This window comes from Lissotriton vulgaris, chromosome 2_1 (assembly GCF_964263255.1).
Source record: "Lissotriton vulgaris chromosome 2_1, aLisVul1.2, whole genome shotgun sequence".
NCBI classification, from domain to species: Eukaryota; Metazoa; Chordata; class Amphibia; order Caudata; family Salamandridae; genus Lissotriton; species Lissotriton vulgaris.
In genome coordinates, this window is record NC_141687.1 from 1,319,803,662 (window position 1) to 1,319,830,076 (window position 26,415).

Here is a 26,415-nt window from a genome sequence, read left to right on the forward strand (position 1 = left end):
TAGGATCCTTGATTTCTTAAAATATGTCATGCCGCCAGTTACAAGAGACCTATACATAGCGCAGAGTAGAATTACAAGTCTTTCCAAGTAATGAGACGACACTGAATTTGTTGGTTTCAGCACTCTTTCTGCATCTAGTCTAAAGCCGGAAAGTACCCGCTCATCAAACATCACTATAAGAAATAAGCATTGCTTCTTTAATATAGATCACTGTTATTTGGTGCATGGTTGCGAGTGAAATATGCCTTAATTAAGATGTTATTGCCCTATTTATTAAATGAACTGGATGCACAGATTGGTAAATCTGAATTAATTATTGAACTATATGTAGGACCTGCTTCTTTAATGGTATTAGACAATAAGGGATCTTGTAAGCCTATATGTGCAGCTGCAGGAATCTATAGTATTTAGGACCATCAGTGATCAGGATGAGTTAGGTGAACCGCACACTGTGCAAAAAATTGGCCTGCCTTTGATTAGAGTAGAGTTTTGTCTTTCTTGATATGTCATTCGTGTCACAAAAATCTTCATACAAGGCTGATATCAAGCAAATTCCAGTACAAGAAAAAATAGGATGTAAGACTGCAATATCCTTAATATACATTTCAATAATAGTGTACCAAAATGCTCCCAGATCAGTACCCTCCACACAACAAAGGACCTCACCATTGAAGGAATCAGTGTGGTAAGGTTCCATTCTATCCTCTTAATTTTCAGTTGTCTAATAAATGGCCTGTTTTGTTTCATAAGGAGGAGCAATACAATTACAAATATAATATTGACTTTTTATTTAATTGAAAATGTAAAAGAATATTTTCTGATGTCTGCAGTGTACATTGATTAAGTCATGGAGTACCCTTGTAAATATTTAGTATGGAAATGCACATCAGGGATTTGATCAATCTATTTCCAAACTTAATATATTTAAATATTCCCATTTTTGTTTAGCTGTTAAAACTATGGCTACAATTTTGCATTGTGATCTCACCTTCATGTCGGGCTCCAACCTTGACGATGTCTGACTCATGGCTTGGCTCACTGGTACCGTAAATATTAATGGCACGAACTCTGAATTTATACTCTCGGTCAGACTGCAGGTTTGTGATGTTATACGAAGTACTGCGACAGGCGGCAAGATCTTCCCATTTTTTATCCACTGAGTTCCAACCTTCCAATGTGTAGGACTGTACCACACTGCCACCATCATAGGAGGAGCCATACCAAGACAGTGTAAGGGAGGAGCTACGTATATCTGAGGCACATGGCTGCTTTGCTGGAGGGTCGGGTCTATCTGCAAAATTTAAAAAATCAAATATTAATTTATATATTTTTTCTGTTTTGGAATATCACACTCAAAATTAATGAATGAAAAACAGTAAATCAGAAAGAGATACATATTATGCAAAATGGAATAGCTTATAAAACCATGCGACACAATGAATTTCCATTTGCAGATGGGTCCAAAAAAACCTACAAAATTAGAACAAAACAGCAAATGACAATAAATTCCAAAATCCAGGTAAGTTATTAAGAGCAGATGCAAAACATAATGGGTTTGAGTTCACTGTGTAACACATGTAAGCTACAAAGAAGTGCATTGAGTATACAACCAATTGCTTAAATATAGAGCAATGTAAGTGTAGAACTTATTTCACTATCTTCCTATACACTTGAAGACTTAAAATATCGTGGCAGGAGATGCCATGAGCTTGGAGACTTGAAGTGTGTTACATAAGTCTTTTAATCATGTGTGATCAAGCAATGGGCTTTAGCATCTTGTGAACCCTATACACAAGATGCTAAAAAAAAACAATGTTGATATCGTCTCATCATAATCTGTACACAAAAGAGCATTTTCCAAATGTGAGTTTTTTTCTAAAAGGTTCTTTGATATGCTTTCCAAAAAAATAAATAAATGAATAACATTTCCTGACTGAATTTTTTGCATAGTCTTTTGATACTAAAGAACTATTTGAGAAATATGCATTGCAAAAGTAGCACAGAGCAATGGTTTGTTCAGTAACACATTTAATAAAAATGGCTAGGTTTTCTAGTATGATTACTTGCTATTAAGAGATTTAATTTCTTTTCAAACTAACTTCCACTTTAAAGGGCAACTTTCACAATAAAAACAACCATTTTGCTCTAAGTACCCTGAGAAAGTTTCGGATATTGCCTATTGTCTCAAAACCTAACATTGCCTCAGATGATTGGTTTGCCGGATGGAAAGGAGGAACATGTGGTAAAGGAAGGGTAGAGCAGCATTTTTCCTGGCTAGTACCCTTGAACACATTTTTAAACACAGAAAGCCAGAGCTTCCTCATGTATTTGTTCTTCTCCTTTCATCTACCAGCGTTTAAAGGAAGATCACTTTTTTAATTGTTCCAGTGATCATATCTGAAGAAAAGCTAGTTCAGAATGGCTTCAAGTTGGAAATTGATTAGGGACACAAGAGCGTCTATGGTAGCAGTTAAGATATTTAAGAGTCTTGTGGCGTGCCGAAACAAACAGGTGGCCTTCATGCTTCGCTTTGATATGATGTGATCCGATGTTAAATCACTAGTGCTGTCAGATATACTGGACTTCATGGCTCAAAACTGGAACACTGAGGCTTAATCTACTTTTAACTAATGGTTTTGGGAATGGGAATGACTGAAAATTTAAAAAACAAACTGAAAAATAATGAGGTGAAGCAGTATAAGATTGTACTTTGATGTTTGTGAAGCCAGGAGGGCTGCAACAGCACAGTTAAGCAGTATAATTGAACCTATCACTGTTGAGATGCCAGCACTAAGAAAGAAAAAAAAAGATAGACATTAAGTTTTTCCAGCACATGTACCTCTTTGAGCTCTCTTGCAAACTATGGGCTAGATGTACAGCTTGGTGGCAAGGATACTCCATCACAAACTTGACGGGAACCCTGTCTACTGTATTACACATTCCATAGGAGATCATGCACTTGACATACACTGGATAAGATATTTGTCACATTTGTGATGGAGTATACCATCCACCAAACTCTAAATTAGGTCATATATTTTATTTGGATATTCAGGGACATACATTGTTGCAAACCCTGCATCAATATCTTATTTTAGCCTGAATATATAATGAAAAATGCATATAGTTTTCATTTTATTAACATAGTTGGTGCATAATTTGGTGCATTTCTCAAATGGACAAACACAAATCCCAGAATACGCTTGTGCAAGAACACATCCCTGACAAGACTTGAGCCTGATCCGTATTCCTCTACATCTCCTGAGCATGCAGCACTTATGGGTTTTCGAAGGGTTCTGCATATTTGCTGGCAATAAACTGGATGCAGTGGATTTGGGAAACACTGAAAACAACTTAAGCCAAAACATTGCTTTGGTATACTTATCAACCCTGGGCGGTATATGAACATATCCCCGCCATATATTTCCCACATATATAAGTCGTTGTAATGACTTGCATTATAATGCAACTCGTGGTACTGACACAGTTGTGATACTGACTGCGTTGTTAAGCCACGCGTGGTGTTGGCATATGTGGTAACAGATGCTGTTCGTTTCCAAAAGGTCTTCATTTGGTGTCATGCGGGGTCGGAACCACGCTTCTTCATCCATTCCCAACTTTAAGATGATCTGTCTCCTGGGTCTCTGGCACACGGAAGGTCAGAGAACAGGTGACTGTGCACTCTCCTACCCTGCTATAGGGAACAACAAGGAACCAATGGACAGATTTTCCACGAAACAGTAATCAACAGCAAGTGCATTAATCAGGGCAGGACTGGGAACGGAAACCGGCCCTGGCAAACTGCTCGGCCGGCCCCCCTGTAGGGTAGGAGGGGTGCGGCTGAGCTGTTTGCAATGGCCTGGTTGGGCCGATTTTGTTACAGGCGGTCGATATTGCGGGCCCGGGTAACAAAACCGGCCCCCACTCTGGCAGGCCACCAGAGAAATGCCCGGTGCCCGCTACGGCCAGTCCAGCGCTGGCATTAATTAGGGGTTCGCAAAGGTTGCATGTTCAACCTTGTGGCAGCAGTGCCTTCACCAGCTTAAACTATGGTTTAATGTTATATGGATTAAGGATTGTATATCCACGTGCTATGTTTTCATCGGTGTCATGTGGCTGGTGTTGTCGATGCTAGTGGTGTAATTAGGGGAGATAATGGTGTTCTGTGTCACTACACTACGCATGATATTGGTGAAATAATGCCAGTGTACACCAACTAGTGTAATTTCAAGCAAGATCGCGCCAATACAGGACTGTTGATCCCAGGCACATTTCTGCATTTGTTTCTCCCTATAATGAATGCATTATTCTAAGCATAGCTCATTGGGCCATGTGGGTAAATCAATATAAATGTTACAAAAAATCCTACTCAAAGAAATGGCACTTTGCATTTAAACAAAAGAGAACAATCTAAGGAATGCGTCTTCGGCAGGACAAATGAGTGGGGTTTTATGGAAAAATGACAACTATGTGGCAGGTGTTGGCAGTTAAGAATTTCCACGTGCTGATTGTTGCACTTGTAACATTAACACCCCCCCCCCCTCCTTATTATCACTCTTGAGGAATGTGAACGGGCCTCTTCCTACAAGAAACGCATTGTTTCAATTTACGTATTCCCTCACCGCCCCCTCGATACTCCTTCCTCCACGCCCACATTACCACACACTTGGGTCTAGCTGGAGAGGTCGGATTCCTTCATTCAGTCCACTGATCTTAGAATAATAGATGTACCTTTATATGCCTGCAGATTCGGTTCCAACTCCGGGAAATTATGCAAATCGCAAGTCACTGGCTTTTGTTAACACAACCATCCCCTTTACAAAGGATTTAGAATGCACACGTTCAAATCACTTAAATTAGACAAAGAACAATTCCTAAAGGCAAATATTGGAAAACCTTTCTTAAACCGGAAAGTCCTTCCAAAATCTCCAAAAGTGGGGATCAGAACAGTAATAATATTAATACTTTTGAAACAGAAACAACATCAAAAAAGTTTATGTACAGCAGCTATAACAAACACGCTCTTCCAACTTGGCGATCCTATGAATAAGCTTAAGCCTCAATCGCTAAAAGTGTGTACGAAAAGTTATCTATATGCTATTAGAATGTATATTTCAGTAAAAAACTGTATTACTTTACAGTCGAGAAAGCCAAAGAATGATTTTCTCTGAATTGGTAACTTGTTGTACATGGTTAACACTTCATTTAATGAGGTACAGAAAATTGAAAATAAATTGTGCACCCAAAGTAGTATACATTTGCACGTTGGCATTATTTCAAAAGTAATCTTGTGGCATGACAACAGTTATTATTCAATCTTTAAAGTGTTGAAATTAAAGAAAACTACCTATTTTTAAAATGAAATAACAATCCGAACTGAAGTGCATTACAAAACAGACACAGTGGCGGCTCCTCCGCTATGGCAGAGGAGGTTCGCCTCACTGCCTTTGGGGTGTGTAAAGGAAAGGAACTATAAAATGATAATATCTTTTAGTTATTATCATTTAATGTTTCCTGGGTGGGGCTGCTCTGCTCATGGAGCAGGGCAAGGGAGGAGTGGTTTGCCGACTCCTAAGTGCGCAATGACTGTGTGGTCGGCCCTCTCGGGCCTCCCAAACCAGTCATGCGCACTTTCACCCTTCTCCATACAGGCTACATTACATTCTACATGGAGAACATGCCCTGGCCCCCATTCCCTGGTTGAGCGTCGAACCAGAATGCTCAAAACCAATCAAAACGCTGCATTGGAGCATTCCGATTGGTCAGGGAGCCTGGCTGTTCTTCCTGGCTTCTTTTCCCACAAGGATAGCAGGAGCAAGGAGAAGAGACACAGGACCCAGCGGCAAGGTAAGTGTAAAAAAAAAAAAGTTTTCTTTGCCCAACTCTGCTGCCCCCCACCCCACATCCCCCCTGACCCCTCCTTGCACCCGCCCGCCACCCGCAAGTCATGCCTGCCTCCACTGGCTCTGCTACAATAACAATTTGCTGCGATAAGGAATAAAAAGCTGACAATATTTGTTATTCCAACTATTTCTTAAAGATGAAACATTTTCGAAATATAAAATGATTCACACACAACCTTTCAACTTAGAATGCAACAGCCTAGAGACCAGAATATCAGAAACAGCCTTAATGTATCATAATCTGGATTCAAAATGGCAGAGTTTGCTTCTATGCATAAGGCAATTACCAGGACCCTTGATGCCCTAGGCCAGCATTTCCCACACTGTGGGTTGGAACTTTGGGGCCAACTGGTGAGTCGTGAGAATATTTTTAATGAGATGTGAAAGTCCTGGTATACGTCACAGTTAAAGCTGGTCCTGAATTCATAACTCTCTCTTTCCCCAATCCGAATGGTCAAAATAGTGTGTTTACCAAATAAGTGCAACATGACACCAGCAAACAAGTACGCCTGTGTTCTTAGATATGTGTGTGTTCTCAGCATTGTCCTATTCAAACAATGTTACAGCAGCGTATCCACTGACACTTCCACATCTTCACATATTTGACAAGAATGGGAAGAGACAAAGTATTTTGGCCATTGGCACTGGGGAGGAGTGAGCTACAAATCAACCACAAGCATAAAATGTGACTGAATCTGACTTAATCCCACTGACCTTCCAACAGGACTGGCATACACATCATTACATCAAATTGTCTATGTAGCCTGAAGGAAGGCGCGTGCAGTTGGTAAGAGCAAGACACTGCATGATGCAGTCTAAGACTCAAACCCATGCAACTGATCTGCAAATACAACAGAAAAGCAGATGGTGCAAATTTTTTAAGGTCAGGAATATCTATGTATCATCTCTCAAAGCAGCTCGATTTCAGCTTCTGCGCAATGCTCGTACTTCATTTTCTGTAATACAAGCCAAAGAAAGTCATTGGGGCTCAGAAACCCGATTATGTTCTACCAGACTGTGCATGATAGTGCCATAGCGCAACTTCCTAACAATGCACACATCTGCCTAGTATGCCAGCCAGCAGGGGTTGTTATCGCAGACAACAGACTTCTTTCTTTACACTAAAAAACACCCCTGCCCATGTCCTTAAATCCAGGGTCTTGAACGTGTTGTAAAAATTGGGCTGTGGTTCTGAAAATTTTGGAAAGCTGAAGAAGCCATTTGTCGCCCATAACAAGGAAACAATGTTGCAGATTGGTGAAATTTATTGCATCCAAACTGGTGGTGGCTGGATAACGTCGCCTTGCTGCAAGACACGCTCTAAAGTCTACTTTCTCAAGTATCTGAAAAGATTACCAAAGGATCATCAAAAAGCTGCATATTCATCTAAGAAAGAAACTGACGGGCACCACCCCACCTAGGGGGCGTGGTGCCTTTAGTGGCAGCAAAGGGCGGAACAGCGTAGGAATCCCTTCCGGGTCGAGAGACCCGGAAGGGGAATGAGAGGGCCTAGGAGTAAGGAATTCCAGAAATGCCACCCCGGAAACGCGTCATGCGGGGTTCCTCCCAGGAGCAGGAATTGGCGGGGGTTTAAAAGCCTGAGGGGCAATACCATCACCCTCTTTGTCCACTCGCCTGCAGGAAGGTCGGATGTCGCAGAAGAAGTTACCCACCCACCCATCCCTTAAGTCAGTGTTTGGCTAGGCGGGGTCGGGGTCTTGGGCAAGAGAAATGACAGGGACTCCGTTTGTTGGTGGCTGCTTGGTCCCAGAACAAGGCTTGCAGTTTATCGGGGGCTCCGGGCTGGCGGGAGCGGAGGCTGACCTTCTGGTGGCTCTGGACTCTCTGGCTCTACCCAGGAAGCCGGCGCTTGTCACAAACAGTGGCAAATTATCTACCTGCTGCTCTGTTGGCCGGGGGGTGGTCAGCATAAGGAGAGCAGGGTATCTTGGTTGTGGCCTGCTGGCACAGCCCGAAGGCAAAGCAAAAGGACCTGTGGAGAGACAATAGTAAATACAATGGAAACGTATATCCCTGAGATCTTATTTGCGTGTGGTGGTTTATAAATAAAGCAAGAATAAAGAATGGTCACGAGATTAATGGAAGTGAGGCCAATGGAGTAATTGGCAGTATCTGAAGTTAATAAAGTTTACACTGTGAAGACCACATACTGACTCAGGTGTGTCTATGCGAGGGGAAGGGAATGTGAAGTGCACTTTTTATGCCAGCTATATAAATTACCTATTTACAGATTATGTATAATTAATCATCATGCAGTGCCACCCCCCTCAATTCTCACTCACTGTCTATAAAGTTTGTTAATATGCAGAATAGTTGGCTGACTTTGATAAGCTTACTTTGGAAGCTCAGGTCACTAAAACAACTGCCTCTTGTTTTGCGATCATCAGATCCCTTCGAAAAAATGTCCCGTTACTACCTTCTCAGGTACGTGCCCAAGTAGCAAGATGTACGATTCTCAGTAGGCTTGACTACTGTAACTTTCTCATGCTTGATTCTCCAAACTTCCTGCTGGACAGACTGCAAAGGATCCAGTCAGCAGCTGCCAAACTAGTCTTAGGGTGGCCTAAAAGTTCCTCTGCCTCTGCAGCTTTGGCAGAACTTCATTGGTTCTCCCTGAGACAGAGAGTGCAGTTTAAATCCCTCTGCCTTGTTTTTAAAGCCCTTCATGGGATAGGGCCTGTGCGTATGCGAAAAAAAAATTGATTTGTACACCCCCTCAAGATTGCTTCGCTCCTCGTCGAAGAGATTGGTGAAGGTTCCTAGATTTAGGAAAGTTTGGTCAGGGGGTAGATCCTTTGGGGAGGCAGCGGCTACATTGTGGAATAGACTCCCCTGGGAAATTAGGGAGCTCCTTACCTTCAGAAAAAGTGTAAAACCCTGGCTGTTCCCCAAGACCAAGACGCCGGACCCCGCTATTGACTCACTCCACCTTTGAGCTACTTAGCGCCAGGATGCCTGCAAGATGACAGTGCGCTCTATAAGTTGAATAAATAAATTATGTCTCCTCACCCTCTCTATGCAGAAAGCTGGGAGTTTGGGAAAACAGGTGCTAGTGTGGCCAATCTGTGTAGGGGCGCTTCTTCAATGCTGGGCGAAGTACACCAGGCAGACCTGGGTGATCTGTCCTCAGAGGGCCACCGTTAGTTGGGCTCAGCAGCTAGTCGGTGTTAGGATGGTTACAATTCGTGAAATGAGGGGAGCAGGATGCAACAAAACCTTACCCCTGGATTTATTAGGGGAATGTGACTGACACACAAGAGGTAATCATGCAAAGCTTATATGTTAAAGAACGCACTGTGGATGGGCTTGGGACATTGCTGTTGTCTAGTGCTACACACAGAGTGCTGTGCGTCTCTTGTGGCAGGCCATAGGAATCGAATGGCATTTTTTCTTAGTATATCAGTTTTGCATCATTTCATGTGCAAGTTCAGATGCAGCAGAATGTTGCATTCCATCCAAGTGCAGAGGCATGAAAAACAAGGTATTTGAGGAGAACTCAAGAATCTGATTCGATTCGATTCAAAAACTTTATTCGATCATTGATTAATAATCATAAAAGTACATACATACATAAGTAATAAAACATGAGGGTACAGCAGGTTTTAAGTTAATCACATATCAAAAAAGGGTGCTTTTCCTCAAGCTTATCGATTTTAAAATATATACAGCAGTAAAAAAACAGATGTCCTGTGAATTAAGTCCAAATAAAAGCCCCATGGCCGATACAATAGTGGATACATTATATTTTTTGAAAAGCGGTTTCAGATATACTTTTCGAAGGTGGAGATAAAGAGGGCATAACAATAAAAAATGCTCCGTACTTTGCTTTGTGGTCCCATCACACGGACAGGGGGCAGTAGTATAGGTCTTCATTACAGGATACGCAACAAGCAAATGAACAATCCCCATCCGTAATCTTGTCAATACATATTGGTGGGATCGGATAGTAACCAATTTAAGGTATCCTGAAAGCCCCATTTCTTCCTTAGTGTATCTGTCGTAAAAAACATGTGAGGAGAACTGAGCAGTAGCTGCGTTACGCTTCACCATGCTAACCCTCAGAAATTCATGTTTAATCTCACTCTTCGGGATATCTAAAACACAAGAAGGGTTATCACGCACCGTGAGATTAAAAACATCATTAAATGTTCGGATAATATAGTTAAGCCAGGGGATGCGGGAACATTTGTCCATGTGAAGACAATCTAAAATAATCTTTCTTGTAAAACCAGTCTGTTCCTTAGCCCATATAGATCTCCATACTAACAGGGGTCTTAATCTGATCAAGTCAGATAGATGTTCTAGACCAACCTCCTGATGGATCAGCTTTGTTGAGGCAGAAGATGGTAAACACAGGAGTTTTTTGACAAATTTGTTTTCCTCAACCTGGAGCATGTTGTTATTACAATGGCCCCACACTCCTGAGCCATATAGGGCCAGAGCAACACATTTATGGCGATATAGGTACAACATGTCTGGTATCCGTCTTGAGCCTAACTTGGATGCAAACCTAAATATGCCAAAAGAACACTTGGCCATTTTGGCTCTTACATTAATCATTGCAGGTGTCCACATCCCCCCACTGTTAAAAGTGATACCCAGATAACAGAATTTGTCCACCACTTTTATAGTTTGGTCCATAACTGTGAAGGGCCTTAAGTTTTTAATTTTCTTCCCACAGGGCATTATAAAAGTTTTCGAATTATTAATTTTTAATTTTCTCCCATTAATAAAATCTGCAAATTTATTCATAAGTTTTTGCAACCCTAGAGGGGTTTGTGAGAGCAGAACCGCGTCATCCGCGTAAAGCAATATTGGGATGGAAAGGCCGCCAGCAGTCGGTGCATCTGCACTGATGGTCCGTAGTTCCGACTCGATTGCATTAATAAAAAGGGAGAAAAGAAGAGGTGCAAGGACGCATCCCTGCCTAATTCCAGAACCTACTTTAATACTGGGTGTACACTCCCCCGATTGCCCGTATCGTATCTTAGCCGTCAGATTCCTATAAAGTTGGGCCAAGAAATAGATAATATCCTGTGGAGCACCCATGTCCAACAAGGTTGACCACAGAAGGCCATGGTCAACCAAGTCAAAGGCACTGGTCAGGTCGGCAAAGCAAAGAAACAACGAGCCTTGTTTAGCCCGTGTATATTTGCATATAATAAGGTCTAAATTAATGCACTGTTCTATGGTGCCTAACCCCTTGCGGAATCCGTACTGAGAATCCGCAAGGATCCCTTTATCTTCTACCCATTCCTCCAGGCGACTCAGTAATACCTTACTCATAATTTTTAGGGAAGCAGTGAGGAGAGAAATCGGGCGGTAGTTTTTTGCCTCACCCCTCTCCCCTTTTTTATACACCGGGATAATGATTGATTCCCCCCAAGTCTGTGGGGCCGCAATCATTGCAGCAGCATTAAAAACCTTTGTTAACAATGGGCTCCATATGGAAACCTCGGCTTTATAAAGGTCAACGGGTACCCCATCAGGGCCCGGCGCCTTTCCCCCCTTACTGCCCCGGATGGCAGCATCCACCTCAGAGACTGTGATATTAAGAGGTATGGGGATAAAAGCCAGGGTTTCCCTATCCCCCCCTACAGCTAGTCCTTCGGGGTTAAAAATACTAGTAAAATGAGCCACCCATTGTTCCTCAGATACCTGGGCAGACATTACCAGGACTTCTTCATTTTGGAGAAAGGGACTATTGACAGTGGACCAGAAAAGCTTGGTATCCTTAAGATCCACTGCCTTAGTCAGGTTGTTCCAGGCCTCTTCCCTTAGTTCCTGTTTCCTATCCCTCAGATGAATTGAGTATTCCCTTCTGAGGGTTTTAACTGCTTCCTTATCTCTGGGTTTACCCTTGAGAGCAACTTTGAGTCTTTGTAAGGATTTAGTACATTCCCTGTTAAACCATCCCCCGTTAATCCTAGGGCCCTCAAGAATCTGATTCTGTATCCAGCGCTTAATTTGTGCTGGTGATTGTAGATGTCAGTTGCCGGACATTCCTTTTTGTGACTTAAACCTATTTTGCAGCAGCAAACTTTAACACAGACTAAGAAAATGAAAGGCAGAAAAGGGAGAGAGAAGAGCAAGAAACGAAACAGTGAAGAACACAGAAAGCAGGTATAAAACATGTACGTTTGGAATAAAGAGAAAAATGAAAAAGTGTGGTGGAAGATGGGACAAGACCTTTACCAGCAACCCAGCACATATAAATAAATAAAAGTGCCCTGTGTACAAAGACACACACATAAACCAGGATGGGCAATTTGCACACTTACTGGTTTGTGAATGAGAATGAAGTTTGCAATGTGATCTATTGGGTCACATCACAAACTGTGTATGTAGAGGAGTCACAAAACAACATGCGGAATGATTATTAAAAAAAATCCTATGTCAATCAAGGCCCATTAACCCCTATCCACCCTCCCTCAAAAGCCGCCCACACGATGCCCAAGGGGCAAGCAGTTCCATGGGAACAGCATCAGCAGATCAGATACCACCCTTTTGAGGGTTAGGTATGGGATCAATACTGGCTGACCAATAATAGGGGTATGCCCCTTTCATGGCCCTCATTTTTGCGATCCATTATTTGTGGGATAAACCCTTTTACTGATCTGGATAACATTTTTACGTGCACAAAAGATTTTGTGCAATACTCTTTTACAATCATGAAGCCCATGGATATGTTATGATTTGATTTCTTTGTGGCCGAGCGCACGAGCCCCTTAGATCCTCTCAGTAAGAAGCCAAAAAGGTACTTTAATTGTTCAAGTTTTGTGTCAATGGTTGCCAGTTTATTTGCTTACAGCTGAGCATTCACAGCTATATGGAAAGCCTCCGAGTCACCTGAGTGGAGGTTAAACCCCACTGCCCCTGTCATTTATGCAGCATTCTCAGAAAGGCGAACATTAATATTTTTTCAGCACTATAACCCCAAGTTCATGAAAGCCTACTTCAAAAGTCTTTCTTGATCGGCCCCATAACCAGAATAGTAATCCTGAAAATGTCCATTTCCAGTTTAGCACAGGATATTAAATCAACTGAAATCCCGTGTCTGTTTCAGCCTTGCATTCAATTTGTGTGGTACTTTTGGAAAACAGCACGAGAACCTTACAGAAGAGCTAAGACACAGACTGGTTCATGATTTTTTAATAAAAGAGGGCAGTATTACATTTACCTTTTGTGAAATATTTTGTTTCAAAGTACCTGGCCATTCTTGAGCCAATAGAAGGTAAGGTCAAGCAACCAGCAAAGATTAGTCAAATTCTCAGTTGACATAATACTGATTATATGTGTATTGTTAAGAGATTTTATGTAAATCTATATTGTTATAATATTGTATGACAGGTGATCAAGCACCCAACATGCGCCTATTAGTTAGGGTGGAGATATTATCAGGGAACACATTTAGACCATAAGGTGTGCGTCGAGGTGTATAATGTTGATTATCAAGCACAAATCTAGCTGTAAGGTTCGTGAATCTAGCATTTAATGTAGCAATTTGTCAAGTGGATGGCTTTGATAACGCAGTGGTTGTTAACCTACAAGGAATTTTCTGAAGGGAGTAGACAGGGAAACTGCTGGGCAGATCAGAGGGAGAGATGGTTGTGTGAATACTGTTGATAACAGTACCTTGCCTCTACATTAGGCATTTGGTGCAATGACAAAGGAGGAGAATGCAGGAGTGTTACTGGGAGTCCACGTTTTGTTTGGTGCATCTGAGAATGGTCCGAGTGCGAATGGTATGGAAAAGAAATTCTGATTCTTTTATGATATAGCTATGAAAGGTTTGGGGAAGTCTTACTTGAGGCTCGTCTGAGCAGGAGTGGTCCGGGTGATAGTCATCCTCCTAGACATACAGTTTGGGTTTGGGGGGGGGGGGGGGGGGGTAGGTTGAGAGAGAGTTACCCAACGGTTGTCAGGTCTTTTTAAAATGGGGTTCCAGCTTCCCATCTCAACTCTTGTGCTGCTTATTGGCTCTTCCACCAGAGGTGCAACTGAAGCATCAGTGCTTCAAACACAGATGGTTGCCATAACTGATCTGAAAGTATGGTGATTTGATGGTCAACTGTCCAGTCACTGAAGAATAACGCCACACACCCAGGGCTTTATTTGTGCTGGTGGTTTCCAATGCTCGGCACCAGCACTTAATTGTCAATACAGGCACTTATGACAGTCTGCCACATGGTGGCACTGTTTGTCTAATTTAGAAATGAGCACAAGAACAGTTGTTTAATCATTCAATAAACATTAAAATGACTAATACTTGTCGCCCAAGATATTGTTATGGCTTTTGATGGCTTGGAGTAGTAGCAATTGTCAAACTTATAGAAGTGTGATAGTTGTGTTGAAACTGTCACTGGCAACACTGGCAGTGTGATGCAAGCTGCTGCGTCCTCCTGACAATGGCCTTGCATGCACCAATATTTTCACAAATTAAGCATTGCCTACAGCTGGCATGATATGAAACAGCGAACCACCGCTGAAAGTGTGGAACAGGGAAAAATAAAATAGGAAAATGGGGAGCAGAAAAAACAGAGGTAACTGAAGACCTGTTGAAGAGGGATACCAAACAATCTCTGATTTGTGTCCATTTATCTAAAGCAAACTATGCTTCATTAAGGTGAAATTTAGATGCAGACATTTTCACAACACTTGTGCCTCTGACCTTCAAGACAGCATCCAAGGTCAGTCGCTGCAGGTAAGAGCAGTCGGGGAGTGGGGCCGGGTGAGGGGGGATTTCAAGAGACGTCCACTAGAGAAAATTAAATAAATAATACATTTTCCCTCATGGTCATCTCTCGAAATTCCCCCTCACTCGGCCCCACTGCCCTTATCGGCCGCAGTTGGTCATGGTCATAGTCAGCTCTAACTACTTTACCTTCCAAGTCTAGCATAACTGCCCACTAACTCATAGCAAAGATCCTCTCAAGGCAGAAATGTCCACCTTATTGAAGCCACCATGGTGAGAGGTACTGGAAGCTCTGCCAAAATCAAAGCAAAAAAGTCACCTCCTGCTCTAAACCACTACAGGATTTTACGACTACGACCTGCATTTGGGAATATTAATACTCTAAACAATGCCAAAAAGGTTGTGGAAGACCAGTACCTGGGAAGCATCGCCGTTATTGGGAGTTGGACTTCACTTTCTTAAAGCAAACTCATGCTCATGCAGACAACTTACCACTGCCTCATGTTTATAGTTAACTAGCAGCCCGTCCTGACGTTGTCCGGGAGCAATTAGGCTTCAGAGCTCCCGCCTGCACGTAGAAAAAGGGATCGGTTAGGCTCTGGGTGTATTTAAACCTTTTCTTTCAGACCATGTTTTGGGTTTGCATAAGAGCCCACTTTTCCACCTCCTGGTCACCTTTTTAGATGCTAGGGCAGCATTCTTTCGACTTCTGTAGACACATCTGCATCATATCCACTCTCGTTAGTTTGCTCACTGACTTTCTGACTGTGCTGAAGGATGATTGTACTGCAAAAGCCGCAATTTGGTTCTCTCTACGCATACCAGCCCTCTCAAGCCTTCTGCCATATCCCTTGCGCTCCAGCGGGCTGTATACATCATACCTGAGCATCTACTACACCTTGTCACAGCACCCCTTCCCACGCTGCATCTACTACACCTTGTTACCTGTTCCCTTCCAACGCGGAATCTACTACACCTTGTCACAGCACCCTTTCCTGTGCGCTCTGTCTTTGTACCTCAATACCTGCTCCCTGGCCGCCTCAGCATCACGTCACTCCGCCCCCTTCCTAGCGCTGTTGCCTTGTGACTATCACACAAGTGAGTGACCCCTTTCCTGACCCTCTCTGCTACTCGCCACACGTCTCTCGTTTATCGGGTCCCCCTTTCTTCGCCTCTCGGTTGCTCCAATCATGTCTCACCAGTCCTCCAGTCTCCGCTCTTTGCAATCAATGCTCGGATGTCAGCGTACGCCGCTCCTCCCCTCGCTCCTGATGTCATGACGCACCTCGCGGCCGGCGCTACTTTCAAGGGACTACTTTTTTTATGGTAAAATTTTTTAATTACGTTTTCTTTTTATTTTTAATTAGCCTATGTCGATCTCCTGGACCTCCCCTTTCCAACGCTGTATTGGGTGTTGCGATTGGTGGTGTACTTTTTGAGTTTACCTGGCTCAAAGGACACAGTTCTCTCTTTATAATAGTAGTATAGATTAAAAGAGTACAAGCCATCCAACATAAAGCTGGGGATAGCTTCAAATTACTAATATTGGCCTTCTGATGTTTTCTCATCAGAAATGTTCCTATCAATCTGAAATTCTCCACTAGAAACCTACATGCTCTACTCAGTAAAATACTTTCTAAAAACTATCTTAGAGCAAGGTAGTGCTGCTATCAGCCCATAACCAGGGTGGTAACACTTTCCTTTTAACTATTTCAGCTCTCTTCATCCCGTTCTCCCAACATCCCACAGTTACCACAGGGCCCATGTGAAGGGTGCGCCTCTGTGATTGATTAATAAACAATAACTGGATGCAATTGTCACAGATGAAGCATTAATTTCATGATCACGGGGAACACTTTTGGCTGGAACGTGGCTCTCTCTCAGGAACTAGTACCATTCTCACAGTCTTCAGAATTTCAAAAACCCCGTCAGGCTGATTCCAATCGTTTTCTCCTCCTGACTGCTAACATGCCCGCAAGCATAATTTCCTTTCTTTGCTTTTTTAAGGTTCTTCTCATTGCCCCTGATCAAAATGTCCATGTCACTAGTAGTAATGACAACACAAACTATCCCCTATAATTTTTCTTCCAGTGCTACCTTCAGCTCCTCCCGAGAGCCACACCAAGAGACAAATACACAGATAATACTGACAATTATTCTACCCCCACCTGACTCTAGTTTCTGAAGGTAGGGTAACAACAATCAACATTTGTCCCTGCACTGAATGACCTGGGACCTTTCCCACCAAACAATGTGTAGGAGAGACCACCAGTCAGAGGAATTTCTATTAAGGACTCTATTAAGGACTCTACATTCAGCTCCTAAAAATATAACCTTGGCTAATCAGATAAGGAAAACAGATAAAGGGGCACAGAACAAACTTCCTTTTTTTCCACCTGATGGATCCCTCAAAGGTAGCCACAACACCAGTAAATAACATAATCCCAATTAGCTAAATACCATTCCCCACTTATTCCCTTGAACCCTTGTATCAATTCGTCAGATTCTCATTCGGTTTACTCCTTTTAGCTCCTCTTACTGAAAACGTCTGAATAGTACCACTCTCGCATTATATCCAGTCCATACTGGTTCCCTCACCTCCTTCAAATTTCTCCACACTGATCCCCCAACCATTACATTTTATGTCACTCCACTTTTCTCATTCGACCACTTTTATTTTAGCCTATCATATGGTATTCCATTTAGTGTCATTTGGTACCCAAGATCTCAATATTCCATCCCAAGTAATGTTTCCATTTGCCTTATATTAACCACGGCTACGTGAGTTTTCTTGACACAATACCACCTTACATCTTGTAGCATCCCTCATGACCCTCACTAAGTTGTGGGTACCCTTTCTGTGACGTTGAACGTGCAACATGGAGGATCCTAGATCAATAACAGAGTGCCTACAAGTGTTTTACATTGCTTTAAGGATTTCCAACACAGGCAGTGATGTAGAACATAAAATGTAATTGAGATTGAATTACAATAGCTTCAAGTAGGAACTGAGAAGCACATCAAAATTGCAAAATATTTTTGTATTATGCTGCGTATATGGCTTGACCTTCATAATATACATTTTCTCTGTGCAACTTCAATACTAGTTGATTAGTTTAACTATGCCAAGACTTGTTTTATTACTAGTTCTGACCTCATCACTCATCAGTGGTCATTCCATGCAGTCATTTCTCTTTTCATGAATACACAACTTCAGGTGATGCCCCTGAAGCAATCTACAGCCACCTCATTCAGAGCGTGAGTTCTAGTTTAGATCTTACATTAGACATATATTGGATTGACTTTTGTTTGCACCTCCCCTGTGACAACAACTGAACCCCACAACAAAAAGAGACCCGAAGTTTCAATCACCATTTGTAAATGAAATGTAATTCCCAGAATTATTTGGGAGGACACTGGCTGAAACTGAGAAGAGCAGTTCAGTTTCCACAATTGTCTAATTGAGTAAAGTATAAATCAAATTAATTATAGTTAGCAAAGCGGTCATTACCACACAATTAAAAGTACAAAAAAGGGGCATACTTGAGTTACCTACATTTTGTTTAGACACCGAGTTATGCTTTTAAACTAGCACAAGAAGGCAATTTAATTCAATGCCATCCCCTGTTGTCCTAATATGTTTATTGCATTATTTTTGTAAACACAGTACTTACTATTCTTCAGCAGGAGAAGTTGAGGCTGATGTTTGTTTTTGGTAGACATTATGCCACTTACAATAACTAGATGGCAGTTCTCAAGCCACAGTCAAACCAATTAAAAGGAAAGGACACACAATGAATTCGCACAGTTTGAAAGATTTTGTACAGGACGGTTTCATCAATGTTTATTCTCAGGCCACATTGCTTGCAATTTACTTTGATGAAAAGTATTGAAGCTCAGCACTAAATTGTTCTTTTCGGTTGCTTACAAGCTCTAAGTGTGCAGAAGTCAAGTGCACCTAGAGAATCCAGTTGGATCTTAAATCACTTTCATTTATCAGGCATATTTGTACTTCTGCCCAGGACCAAGGACTATGGAATTTTCCGTTACTGGTTAATTTCACATCTTAATCCCTTTGAAGGAAGAAAATGCTTCAGAGGTAGCTCAAGGAGTAAAGGAGGTGTCTGTAAGAACTGCACATTATCCCGAAGCCTAAAGATTTCGCCGTTGACAGGGAAGACTTTAAAAAAAATGTACATAACAGTTTTGCAGGACACCTGAATAGGGTGACCAATTGACATGGGTGCAAATTCAGGACAGTGAGGGTAAAAATTCAGGACTAAGGGTCAAAATTCAGGACAAAAGTTCAGGACAGAAGATCACAATTCAGGACAAAAATTCGGGACAAAGGTTAAGTTTTACAGACACATCAGTGGAGGTCATGAAATGTCACATAAGTAAATAGACAACCAACCTAAGCACAAGTCAAAATAAGTTAATATTAGGTTGAAACCACCTGCATCTATTTGGTGTGCGAGTGAAACTTAAACACCTGCGTTTGCATATTCAAAAACAAAATGAAGCAAACGATCAATGCTAAAGGCTTCTCAGATCTTACATGCAACCTCTCCCACATTGAAAAAAACACCCGATCAGATCAATCATCCCAAGGGGATGTGATGTGTAAAAGCTAAGGGGGCTAGGGTAAACATGAAATAATAGCACAAACGCAGAAACTTTGCACGATTGGAGCAAAATAAATAATAATAAAGGACAACTGTATCTGTACCATTATCTCTGCTGGTGTGACAGTTTAAGAGGCTAACAGTGGATGCACCTGGATAACATGCGCCACAATGAAGCCTCCACCTCCCCAGAACTGGGCCCCTGGTGAGGTGACAAGAGCCCATACACAAAAGCAGTTGGCCATGCCCTGGGCTCTGGCAGGAGGAGGCCCAGCAAATGCTGGTACAGTGCAGGGAGGTCCATTATCATTCTGTATGTAACATTTAGGCCGACATACAAAATGATAATGGGCCTATAGCAATCTGTGCCAGGAGCAGGAGTGCAAGCTGGGCCCTGCAGATGGAGTTTCAGAACTCTAAGCCTGCTTGCAGGGGGGCAATGTCTGACATTACAGACAAAAGGCCTCTGCGAAAGAATTCCTCACGGACAAGAGGCCAAAATAACGGTCAGTACTTGAAATTTACGGGTGGTTGGTCACCCTACACCTGAATTACACTCAAGAGGAACACCCAACAATCTCTGAAAACAAATTTTGCCAATATTTGGAATCTTTCCAATAACCAGTCCATAGGCAGAAAATTGTTTTTCCAAAATAAATGTTCTTCTTCTTTAATTCAAGAAAATCTCAGTTCTTTTCAACAAGTTCTTGTTCAACAAGTCCTTTTCTTCTTTTACTTTAAAGGGCACAGTTCATTTCCACATATATTTTAGACCAGCACATTTACAAATTCAAATCAGCCGACGCGTTTCGTCCTATGCGGACATCATCAGGGCTCCAGTATTTTTTTTTATTTATAAAAGATCTTTATTGTACTCATCCGCAAGAACATAGAGGGCTCCAGGATTTGATATCTAATACTATATTCTTAATCCACTGTAACATTACTTTCAGTATTGCTATGATGCCAATAGGTTCATTCTAAGTTTGGTGTACAGACATCTGTAGACCTAATATTTAGGAAGGAATTACTATAACAATAATACGAATATATGGAGTTAAAAAGCGACCTCAGAAGTGAAAAGTAGAACATGGACTGGGGCTAAGTTTTATAAATATTAGGTATCATCACTCAGAGTTTTTGTACAGGTACACCATCAACAGATAGTATGGAGGAGGTCTTTTAAAAAAATAAAGCAGACGTACAAGGCAAAATATTTCATTGGTGAAAAAAATTTCACAGGTCACCTCTACTTCCAAGTGAGGGAGGGACTGACTAGAACTGAAACACTGAACTGATCAAATTGCACCACAAGGCCAACATTTAAGAGATAAACAAAGATGCTTACGCTTGATAGAAACTTTACTGCAAAACAACACCTACATACAATTATAGAGTGATCACAGCCAGAACAGAAAACACTGCAACCCCTCTATAAAAACCTACTGTATTGGGCATATTCTTCCTGACATTTTCTCCTAACAGGACACTGATACTGAGGCATTGTCATTACAAAGTGAAGTAGCACTTTCTTTGAATTGTTTTTCAGCAATAACGTCAAAACTTCCTTTCAATAGTTACAAAAATACTACCACTACTAGTACTGCTCCTCCTACTACTACTTCTACTACAAACAATAAAAATAATAATAATAATATTAATAATATCCACCCGAGCTGCAAATCACAATCCATAAGTAGGCTTGTTAACCCAAGGCATGAGAGACTGACTTTTTGCTTGATCTATTTTCATAAATATTTTTTCAACAAATTACATCAAATATAATGGAATTCCGAATTACATTTGATATCTAGGCTTGCAGGCATAGGTCTTCTGACGTTTGTAGCTCATCAAGCAATCACGAAAACTATATAACTGCTTGACCACTGTATTCACTGGATATGTAACTTTTTCTCCAATAAAATTAATTTACATTTTCCGTGACTCTTACTACTGCAAAGCGATGTTTTCACTATTAATTTTTTTCAAACATGATAGTAACTGTTAGCTACAAACGAAATAGATTCATTAATGTTTTCTCTTCATCTATCCAAAACAATAACTGATTTTGAGTTTGCTGTTACCTCTTCCGCATTTCATACAATCGTTTTAAAACTGACACTCTAAATCATTCTAAATGTGAGAGCAGAAAGCATGTGCATGTTAAAAAAATACTATTTTGATCATAGCAATTAGATTCCTTTCATAGTGATATATATATATATATATATATATATATATATATATATATATATATATATATATATATATATATATATATATATTCTCGCTCCTCTGCACCTTTCCAACAATGGGACACTCATAGGTGGGTGCCGCTTGCACGGTGGTGCTCCGTGTCAATATCCTGCTCCAAAACACCCTCTCCCAGCCGGAAAGAAAGTAGCAGCACTCGCGGGATTGTTATCAGATTTTTGTTTATTTTCAACGCTTCACAAACGCGTTTCGGGTTTCTCCCTTCTTCAGTGTGAACACACTTTTCGGAGGGAGTTTTAGTGATGTTTACTGCGCCGGCCAGAGGCGCAGACAGATGGCCCTGCTTCACAAGAGACCCGGACTTCACTGGCGTGCTTTGTTGCTTTCTTTCATCTGAGGAATCAGAATGGTCCAGTGTCCACCACGAAGCCCGGGTGGACCTTAGTGATGTGAGGTATTCTACCTCCGGTTTGGCATTATGGAGCTACATAATTGCCCGCGCTTACTCACCGGGGCTGATGGGCAGAAGCAGTCCGAGGGGATCTAAGGAGGAGCATTTGTGAATTTGGTGCAACTTTGAAGTTATCAGCCTCACAGCCTGCATATTTATCGCCCCTTCATTCTAGGCGCTAGATACCCGCCCCCCCCATACCACCGACCCAGTTGCTTGAATATGTTGCATTCTGGGGGTTGCAGTACAATATTGCATCTGAACAAGCAACACGTGAACTTCATCGTTTGGGGAGGAGCATATGGTTTTAAATTACATCAAAAGAAAAGCAGGACTATTCGTCTGTGATGCAGATCTTCTTACAGTGTTGGGCGCTGAGGAAGGCTTACTAAATGCCGAAATGCATTCGCTGCCACTGTTTGCTTCACGGAAAGAATCCCCCTCTGGCCTCTGCTTTCTTTTCGGAGGGAATTTTAGTGATATATATATATATATATATATATATCACCTACTGGCGGTCGCCAGTAGATAGTTATAGTAAGGACCTAGTTTCCATAGGAAAAGCGCTCCGGTCAGCTCCTATCTTGAAAGTTTTGCGGTAATTCGGCAAGCAGGGGCCGAGAAAAAAGGGGGGTCTCAAAACGTGTTTTCTCCATGTTAATTCCCATAGGAAACTTTAGACCGGGCTACAGCCCGAACTGCTGAATGGAATTACACCAAATTTGGCAAAAAGGTAGCCCTTGTTTCAGAAAGAACGCTTTTTGTTAAATGGTGTAAATGTGTTCAGTAGTTCCTGAGAATTTTTTTTAAAAAGGGGTCGAAAAATGCATTTCCCATAGGAAACTTTAGACACAGCTACAGCTGGAACTGCTGAACGGATTACACCAAATTTGGCAAAAAGGTAGTGCTTGCTTTAGAAAGCATGCTTTTTTTAAAGGGTGTAAATCCATTCAGTAGTTGCTGAGAAAATCAAAAAATTAAAGTTTCGATATTTAGCGGCATGGAGGATCTGCGCACCCTCCCGATCACAAGCTTTATTCTAATTGGCTGTCAACACTCCAAACCAGGAAGTGTTAGCAGCCAGATTGTGCCTCGGTAACCGATCACAAGCTTTATTCTAATTGGCTGTCAACATTCCAAACCAGGAAGTGTTAGCAGCCATATTGTGCCTCGCTAACCGAGGCACAGGAAAATAGGAAAACAAATGCAAAAAGCAAGAAAAGGGGGCAGGGTAGAAGCACCCCGACCCCCTGGGCCTGCTCAGGGGGTCCCACAAATGCATATTTTTTAAATAAAATCTGCCAAATTCGCACTGGGTGTGAGATTCTGGCCGAAAATGTAAAAAACGAAGAGCTGGCTCACATGCTTCGTTTAATTGAGCCCCCGGGTGGGCAAGGTCCCAGGGGCATGCTGAAATAAATTTGCAGGGGCCCAGGGGGACCCCGCAGCCCGCCAGTCCCAGGGGCTTTTAGTTTATTTTAAATATATCTGCGTGGGGGGCTCGAGCTCCCCCACACACCTAGGGGACCACCACCTCCCCGGGGAACTATAATGCAAAATTTGGGGGTCCGTTACGGACCCCGAGCCCCGGGCACCACCACCTCCCTGGGGCTGTACATTGGTTGGGAGGGGGGCCGTGCGGACCCCCCTCCTGGAGCCCTTCATGGCCCTGGGGACTGCCACCCCTAGGGCCGGCCCCTGCAGTGTCCTGGGGTGCCCACGCACGGGACACTGCACTTTGCTATGGCTGGGCGGGAGCCTCATGGCTCCCGCCCTGCCTTAGAAAACTGTGGTTTGGATTTTGGAAGAGAGAGCAGGAGACCTGCTCTGTCTTCCAAAATCCAAACCAGATTGATTTTCCACACGGGGAGCTGCATGTCCGCAGCTCCCCATGGGGAAAAGCAATGCCGGCCCGCTAGAGGCGGGGAGCCGGCAGGGACCGTAGGGGCATTAGGGCTCACCACACGATCCCAACAAAGTTGCCAGGCCCCGGGGGATGTGGTCCCCGGGGCCAGAAGTGGCTCGGGAAGGGGGCCACGTGGTCCCCCTCACCCATATAATTTTTTTTTTTTTTAAAAAGCAAAGGCCAACCCCGGGGAAGGGGTCACGCAGATCTGTGGTGCTTACTGGAGGTACTTGGTGGGCTAGTTGGACCCCAGGGACACTCAGGATTCAAGGTGAATTAATCACCGAACTTAAAATGCGCCACGAGCACATTTGCACAGTGGTGAAGGGAGGGGGTGGGGCCTGAGGTCACATGTGAGCAAACACGCCCTGTGGCACATTTTAAGTTGGGGAATTAATTCCTCTTCAATCCTGAGGGTCCCTGGGGGCCAACTAGCCCACCAGATACCTTCAGTAAGCATCACTGCGCTGCGTTGCAGAGAGGTGGGCCAGGCCACGCCCCTTTTTACACCTCTCTGCAACGCAGCTTTGTGGCTCTTACTGGAGGTACCTGGTGGGCTATTTGGATGCTAGGGACCCTCTGGATTCAAGGGGAATTAATCCCCCAACTTACAACGCGCTATGGGGCGCGTTTGCAGAGTGATGGAGAAAGTGGGCATGGCCTTTATCTACCTCTCATGAATCCCACTGCGTGGGGCTTACTGGAGGTAAAGGTAGGCTAGTTGGCCCTTAAAGGACACCCAGCAGTGAAGGGGACTTCAATCCCCATCCAAGAGCGTGCCAGGGAGTGCTTTGTAGAGTGGTGGGCAAAGTGGGCATGGCCTGGTACGAGTACTTACCAGTGCTGCTGTGTGGGACTGACTGGAGGTAATAACTTGGGAAGTTGCCCCCAAGGATGTCCTTGGGGACAACCACCCCTCTTGTTTCCTCCAGTAAGTCCCACACAGTGGGATTGCAAAGAAGTCTTCGGAGGCCATGGGCCCCTTTCTCTACCACTCTGCAAACGTGCCTCGTGGCAGACTATGGGATGGGGGATGAAGTCCAATTTAGTCCAGATGGAGTTTGGGGGCCTAGAATCCCCCTGGTACCTCCTGTAAGTCCTACTCAGCGGAATTCCTGAGCGTTGGTTGGACGCCCAGCACCCTTTTTCCACCACTCTGTAAAGATGACTACTATTTAAAGTTGCATATTTCTGCACCTCTGACTTAGAGGTAGTTTTAATCCCCCTGCCCTATTATTTACTAGGGCCTTACAGAGGAGGCCATGCTAATCACAGGGGTACCCCAACGCATAGTGTTCCCTAGTGTATGTAGGTGTTTTCAATGTATTCTAAGTGTATTTTAGCCTAGCACTGGCTCTAGGCCTGGTTAGTCAGAGTCAGTTACCACCAGTACCCGTCTGAAAAAGTTTTGGGCACAGGATGATTTTCCAACAAGGCCTCTTTCTGCTCCTCTGTTGGTTCTTTCTGCACCTCTTGCTACTTCCTGCACATTTCTTCATCTTTGTGGACTTCTGCATTTCTTTTGCTTCTTTCTGTGCGTTTTTTCTTCTTTTTTCACATGTCCTACCTCTGTAGGCATAGTTAGAAACTAGCATTTAAAAAACCTTTGAAATTCACTTAAAAAACCATAGGTTTCAGACACGTTAAAGTTAGAAATTAGCATTTAGAAAACCTTTAAAATTACATCTGACCCGATTGAGGCTATGGAGGAAATAGTGACCCTAACCTCCGAATATGGTATCCACTCAGGGTATTCTCTGAACAGGGGGAAGACAATTGTACTTTGTACAGATAATACTAATTATATCGATCAGAGAAGAGTTGATAAGGCTACTTATCTGGGAATCATTATTAGCTCTGATGTTAAATTAATAACCGGCCTTAATTTTAACCCTGTTATTGAAAAAATTAAAAAAGATTTGGATCGGGTTAATGGTCTACACCTATCAATCATCGGAAGAGGTAACTTTCTTAAAATGAATGTGCTGCCTAGATGTCTATATCTGTTCCGCGCAATTCCCCTTGCAGTAGCTTCCAAGACCTTAAAAATACTCGACTCTCTTATGAGTAAATTCTTATGGCAACAAGGAAAGATCAGGAGATCTCATAAGTTATTGTCACTACCTAGAGATAGAGGTGGGCTTGCCATTCCCAATACTAGCCTTTACCATTGGGCAGCACTTCTTAAACAAATGTCATCCTTGGTCAATTTTAGTCCTGAGATAGCTACCGTAGACGCTAATGTCTTACCATCAATATATGAGCTGGTTCTTGGGAGAGATGCAAATGGGCTGTTTTTACAGCAAATAGAAGCAAAAGATATTAGAAAGAAATGTAAATTTGAAATCGTAAGTAGTGCCTGGAAGGTATGGGCTAAGATTGACAAGCATATGAACATCAGGAAATTTAACAGATATACTTCACTTTGGCAACCAAAACTTACTTATGGTCTCTCACATGATGTTATAGCTAGGAAATGGCAAAGACTTGGAATTTGTAGAATAAAGGATTTTTTGTTAAATAATTTTGAAACTACGTTTATAGATTAAAAAAATAAATATCAACTTTCTAATGGAGACTATATCAAATTTGTACAAATT

At 42.5% G+C, this 26,415-nt stretch overlaps 1 protein-coding gene across 3 annotated transcripts in view; it reads right to left on the minus strand.

Annotated features, from left to right (window-relative positions):
* The window catches only part of MYLK (myosin light chain kinase), a 1,710,670-nt gene that overhangs the window by 226,175 nt on the left and 1,458,080 nt on the right, over window positions 1–26,415 (minus strand). For all 3 annotated transcript variants that reach the window (XM_086957081.1, XM_086957079.1, XM_086957080.1), the window contains exon 23: window positions 989–1,291. In XM_086957081.1, coding sequence (XP_086813207.1) covers window positions 989–1,291 — 303 coding nt within the window. The remainder of the gene's footprint in view (window positions 1–988; window positions 1,292–26,415) is intronic.